Genomic DNA, 6,286 nt, shown 5'->3' with positions numbered 1-6,286 from the left:
CCCTTCGATCCCTTCAACTGACCTGAAAAAGACTTCGTGATCTCTATCTTTTGCATGACCTTTTAAAAAAAGTAACGTGTACTTTTTTAGGTTATGCAGAACTACCATTGTGTGGTGTAAAAAGCCCAAATCCTCTCTGTTTTGTGGATTTATTTTTCTTTTCCTAAATTAATATAAAAGCGCCTTTTAAAAAGAGAACAGAAAATGATTTAGATATAAGGTTCAACCGGCGAAAATTTCAACAGACGAAAATTTCAGCAACGAAAATTTAAATTTGAATATGCGATTTTTTTTCCAAGTGCGTGCACGAGGTTTGAAGAGTCAGTTTGGTGTGGGGGCCCCTGGGGGGACTCAGTCGGAGCTAGTGGGCCGAGCCAAACCCACAGGTTCTTCAGCGATTATATCTAACTCACCCGTGTAACTCAAGCACGCACCATCTGTTTTCGTATCATATCCCACTAGCCACCTTTTTTCACAGCTGAAATATGGCCACTCCCGACGCTTCCGCGACCGCCCACACGAAGCTGGCGCACCTCCACCACCCGCCCACGCTTCCGCTTCCCGTGCAGGGGAAGAACCTGCTGTTCGTGGACGGCCCGGTGGCCAAGCCCCCTCACTGGGGAAAGGCGGCTGAGGCGCTGCAGCCCAGCCACTTCGAGGAGGTGCGGCGCATGATTCGGCAGTTCTGGGAGAGTGAAAAGGTGGTGCTGCGCGGCAGCAGCCTGACAGTGGGCCAGGTGACGGCGGTGACGCAGAGGGCCGGCGTGAAGGTGGAACTGGACGAGGCGGAGGCCAAGCCGCGAGTGGACGAGAGCTCCAACTGGGTGCTCAGCAACGTCCTCAAGGGCACCGACACCTACGGCGTCACCACGGGCTTCGGCGCCACCTCCCACCGCCGCACCAATCAGGTCGTGGACCTTCAGAAGGAGCTGATCCGCTTTCTCAACGCGGGCGTGATCGGGAGAGACGTTGATGGCTGCAGCCTGCCCGTCAAGTACGCCAAGGCTGCCATGTTGGTCCGAACCAACACCCTGATGCAGGGCTACTCCGGCATCCGCTGGGCCATTCTGGACGCCATGCGCAAGATCATGTGCGCCAACGTCATTCCCAAGCTGCCCCTTCGAGGTACCATCACCGCCTCAGGTGACCTGGTCCCCCTCTCCTATATCGCCGGGCTGCTTACCGCCAGATCCAACTCCAAGGCCATCACGCCCGAGGGGAAAGAGGTTTCTGCCGCTGAGGCTCTTAAACTGGCCGGCGTGGAGGCTCCCTTCGAGCTCCAGCCCAAGGAGGGTCTCGCACTTGTCAATGGTACTTCCGTGGGAGCCGCCGTGGCCGCCAATGTGTGCTTCGACGCCAACGTGCTGGTGCTGCTGGCGGAGGTGCTGTCCGCCCTCTTCTGCGAGGTAATGCAGGGCAAGCCCGAGTTCACGGACCCCCTCACCCATCAGCTCAAGCACCATCCAGGCCAGATCGAGGCTGCCGCCGTGATGGAGTTCCTGCTGGAAGGTAGCTCCTACATGCAGGCCGCAGCCAAGCTGCGCGAGACAGACCCCCTCTCCAAGCCCAAGACGGAGCGCTACGCCCTCCGGACGTCTCCCCAGTGGCTGGGTCCTCAGGTGGAGGTCATCCGCACGGCCACCCACTCCATAGAGAGGGAGATCAACTCTGTTAACGACAACCCGCTCATTGACGTCTCCCGCGACATGGCTCTGCACGGGGGCAACTTCCAGGGCACCCCCATCGGCGTGTCCATGGACAACATGAGGATCGCCCTGGCCGCCATCGGCAAGCTCATGTTCGCGCAATTCTCCGAGCTTGTTTGCGACTACTATAATTCTGGGTTGCCCTCCAATCTCAGCGGCGGGCCGGATCCCAGCTTGGATTATGGGTTCAAGGGGGCAGAGATTGCTATGGCCGCCTACTGCTCGGAGCTCCAATACCTGGCCAATCCCGTGACCACGCACGTGCAGAGTGCTGAGCAGCACAACCAGGACGTGAACTCTCTGGGACTCATCGCGGCCAGGAAGACGGCGGAAGCTGTGGAGATACTGAAGCTCATGTCGTCCACTTATATGGTGGCCCTTTGCCAGGCTGTGGATCTGAGGCATCTAGAGGAGAACATGCAAGCCGTGGTGAAGAGCCTCGTGGTGAACGCTTCGAAGGCCGTTTCCTGTACCCCCTTTTCCGAGAAGGAGCTGTTGCAGGTCGTGGAACACCAGCCCGTCTTTTCCTACATCGACAATGCCTCCAACCCATCGTACGCTCTCATGCTGCAGCTCAGAGAGATGCTCGTCGAGAAGGCCCTCGAGCCCGCTCGACACGAAGAAGAGAACGCCAAGGAGATCACTCCCCTGTTCAGGGCTATTCCCGTCTTCGAAGCCCAGCTTAAGAAGCTCCTTGACGAGCAGGTGCCCAAGGCAAGGGAAAGATACGACAATGGAGACTATGCAGTGCCCAACATGATTAAGAACTGCAGGACCTACCCCATCTACAAGTTTGTTCGGAGTGAGCTGGGCACCAATCTGCTGCGCGGCACTGCAACAAGGAGCCCTGGTGAGGACATCGAGAAGGTTTTCAATGCCATACTAGATGGGAAGCTGCTCTTGCCTCTGTTGAAATGCCTTGAAGGATGGAGCGGATCTGCCGGGCCTTTCACCCCCCGCCCTGTCCCAGCCTCTCCTGCTGTCTTCAATCCTTCGTACTGGGCCTGGTTCGACAACGTCCGGTCGCCCTCTGCCACCGCAGGCAAAGGATACTGGTCCGTCACTGTCTAAATTCTTGCAAAGGATACTGGTCCCTCACTGTCTAAATTCTTGCAAGGAAAGAATAGCCTCATAAGCCTCGGAAGAATTGTACGTGGAGGGTTGTAGTATCAAGTTAAATAACACTAGAAATAAAACACACAAGAGTTTCTGATCGGGAAATACATTTGATCAAATATCCATGTGTTATGTGTTACTAAAGATGGTCATTGCTAATCTCGTTTTAGTTTCATCATGCATATTGATGAGAAAAAGCAAGTGTAAGTGCATGTAGGCTTGATTTTTTACGGGTGGGTAGGCCTATGCACTACTACATGGCAGCCTAATACCGGCGCTTATACCGACGTCATTGAACGGGGTCTAAAAAAGCTCCATCATCAGTATAAACGCTGGTATATGCGCCGGAACGACGACGATGGTATAAGCGTCGGGGAACCATACCAGCGCCTATACCGGTGTCTATACCGACGCTTCACCAGCGCCAATACCGACGACTATACCGGCGTTTATACCGGCTACTATACTAACCCTTATACCGGGGTATATACCTGTCCCTATACTGACGTTCACCGGCATCTATACCGACGGCAATACCGGCATGTATACCAACACATATACCGGTGAATATATCGGTGTCTATATCGGGGAATATACCGATGCTGTACCAAAAATTTTTTTTCAGACAGAATAGTGTTGCCTGGCTGTTGCCTGCAATGAACAGGATCTACAACAGCAAACAGACAGCACCATTCTGTCTAAAATAGAGCACAAAAACAACCGTGCTCGTTTTTTTATTTTTCAGATCGATAAACAAGAAATTAAATTAAACATTAATACTCAAGAATCTTTTGATCATATACCATTAGTTTGAAGGTCATCTTACATCATGGTAATGCCTCCCAATTGACGGTCTCTCCTTCTTCTTCAAGCATCTCAAAATAAGGCCACAAGGCCATGTTTGTGAGCGTACTTCTCCTCTCGCCTACTTGGTGGGTGATTCATGGCCAACTCCTACACAAACGATTAACAATTATAACTTTTAGAAATATTTAGCCCACATACATACATTTACATGAATAAAATTGCTACAAATACTTACGAATTCATGGCTCATGGTTCGTGACCACCACTCCCAAGATGAGAAGCCCCTACTGTTTGGAGTCTTGCCCTTGCCGCCTCTCTTTGTTGTTGAAACCTCTCTGGTGTCTCTGTGAGCTCCCGAGCAATGGCTTCCCACTCCCTGTCATCTAGCCAAACAGGTTTCTCTTTTCCCTCTCTAAATGCATCCCTCGCCTCTGACCTACGATGCCCCATCAAAATGCAAGCTGTATACTGTATCCACTCATTAGAGACGACATTCATAGGGTCCCTTATCTTGCTGATTCCATTTAGTCATGACAGAGTCGTGAAACTGTATAGTGCACAATTGTCGAATGTGTGTTTTCATTGCCTTCCCTGCAGATTATTGGTGCCCCATCCCTAATTGTGTATATCTTGTTGTTGTCATGCTCATGTGCACCCCAAGGAGTGGAAGGTGACCCTATGGGTGTGCTATCAATAGATGAGAGCGAAGGACGACGTTCACGTGTGGTGGTGGTGTCACAGCATCTGTGGCACTACCACCACAGCACCCTCCCCCTGAAGACCTACTACGTGAGCGACGTCTATGTGAAGAGGTGGTAGATCGAGCTGTAAGAGGAGTGGAAGGCTGTGTGGTATGAGGTGTGGGAGTTGCTGTCGTACCTACGGGTGTGGGAACTAGCGTCGGGAAGCCAGATGGTGAGGCAGATGTCCCTGCTCCAGAACCCCAATAACTCTGAGCCATGGCTCTCTGCTCTGGAGTCATGGACGAAAGAAAATCATATAACTGCTGGGGACTCATGCCCTGCGGTGTAGGATTAAATGAGAAATCAGGACTGTAGTCGTAGGGCGGTGAGTCATCACCCATGGCCTGTTGGACAAAAAATCATATGACAAACTTGTGCGAAATGAAAATTACATGGTAAACAATGAAAGAACCATATGACATACATTAACAATGATAAACAACAATGGTAAAACTATATCAACTTGCACCTAGAGTAGTGATTATGACGGTAAACATTAACAATGGTAAACAATGAAAGGACCATATGACAAGCATTAACTTTCCTAAACAACAATGGTAAACCATATCACTTTGCACCTTCAATGTCATAAAATCATTACAAATATGTCATAACTATAAGCATAATCATTAAGATACATCATTTTAAAAATCATTATCTATTCTATCATCCTCATTAAGATCAGTAGCCCCAAAGAGATCTATGTCTATGTACATTTCAGCATCCTCATCATTAAAAGTCCCTTGATGAAGAATGTTCTCATCATCTATGTCTTCTTCCTCAACATGTTTTTCAGCTTCATTGGTTTGCACCTCTTCATTTGGATCTTGCTCTAGTTGCTCCTCTTCATTTGCTTGCTCCTCTTCATTGTTGATATCGGCTTGTTCTTGCTGCTCTCCACCACCCTGTGCATCCACATCACCCTGTTGTAGCTCAAATTCTTCAAAAATTTGCTTACTGCGGGGGGCGACTTGAACCACAAATAGCCAGCGTGGATCTTTTGGATCCGCTTTAAAGACAACCTGCTCACAATGCTCTGGGCGCACAAAAGTATCTTGTTGATCGGTCCATACCTTTGTGGAGTCCACTTGGATGAGGCCACTCTTGTCTCTATGTACAGTTGCATGTGGCCCATTCATGATTACGTTGAACCACTTCATATCAAAGATAAACAACTCAAAACTTCTGAAGCCAACCTTTAATATATCTTGAATGGTTCCAAAGTAATCAAGCATTCCAGTAATTGTGTTATCATCACTTGCACTTGCACGACTTTCTTGAACAAACTGTGCTGTGACACCACAATCAAAGGTTGCTCTTCTTTGGTCTATTCGTTCTACTCGAAAATGACGTCCATGTGACCAAAACGCCCCATATTTGTGATACTACAAATAGCACATAAAGATTGTTGATGGAGAAACAAACAGAGAAAAAAAAGAGAGACATGTAGAACTTAAACACTTACATGCCAATCGCATCCTTTTGTAAGCTCCTCCTCCTCCTCTGTTATAGTTAAACCAGCACGTTTGGCTTCTAAAATTGTAGCTTCTAGCCATCTACCTGTGGGAAAGTCCAGAAGAGCTTGCATACCTTCTGGATATGGGAGATTTCTTGTAGTGCGATTCCTTCTGAAACTTAAACGATCTTGTACTCGCTGTCGCTTGAGAGCTTCATACGTCTCAATCCACTTCTCCATTACATGAGAGTTCAAGATGCAAAATTTGTTGATTTTTTTCCTCAAATTGTTATCCATCTTTCTCTTAATGCCTTGGCCTTGAGATTCCTCACCAATGACTCGCCTGTTAGACTCTTGAGACCATAGCCGAGGTATCTCTGGATCTAAAGAACTTAAATATTCAGTGATGTAAACAAGGGACTCTTGTATCAGCCACCCTTCTGACATGCTACCCTCTG

General features: G+C 49.0%; 1 protein-coding gene across 1 annotated transcript; it reads left to right on the top strand.

The window, feature by feature from the left end:
- Window positions 1-441: 441 nt before the first annotated feature.
- LOC147636413 (phenylalanine ammonia-lyase 1-like) lies at window positions 442-2,927 on the top strand. Its single transcript, XM_086801853.1, has one exon. The coding sequence runs from the start codon at window positions 486-488 to the stop codon at window positions 2,775-2,777; it is 2,292 nt and encodes a 763-aa protein (XP_086657979.1). The 5' UTR covers window positions 442-485; the 3' UTR covers window positions 2,778-2,927.
- Window positions 2,928-6,286: the final 3,359 nt, after the last annotated feature.

Source organism: Cibotium barometz, chromosome 8 (assembly GCF_041138505.1).
Source record: "Cibotium barometz isolate CiBa-2024 chromosome 8, ASM4113850v1, whole genome shotgun sequence".
Taxonomy (NCBI): domain Eukaryota; kingdom Viridiplantae; phylum Streptophyta; class Polypodiopsida; order Cyatheales; family Cibotiaceae; genus Cibotium; species Cibotium barometz.
Note: the sequence above shows the minus strand (reverse complement) of the source record. Positions and strands in the feature narration are given on the sequence as shown.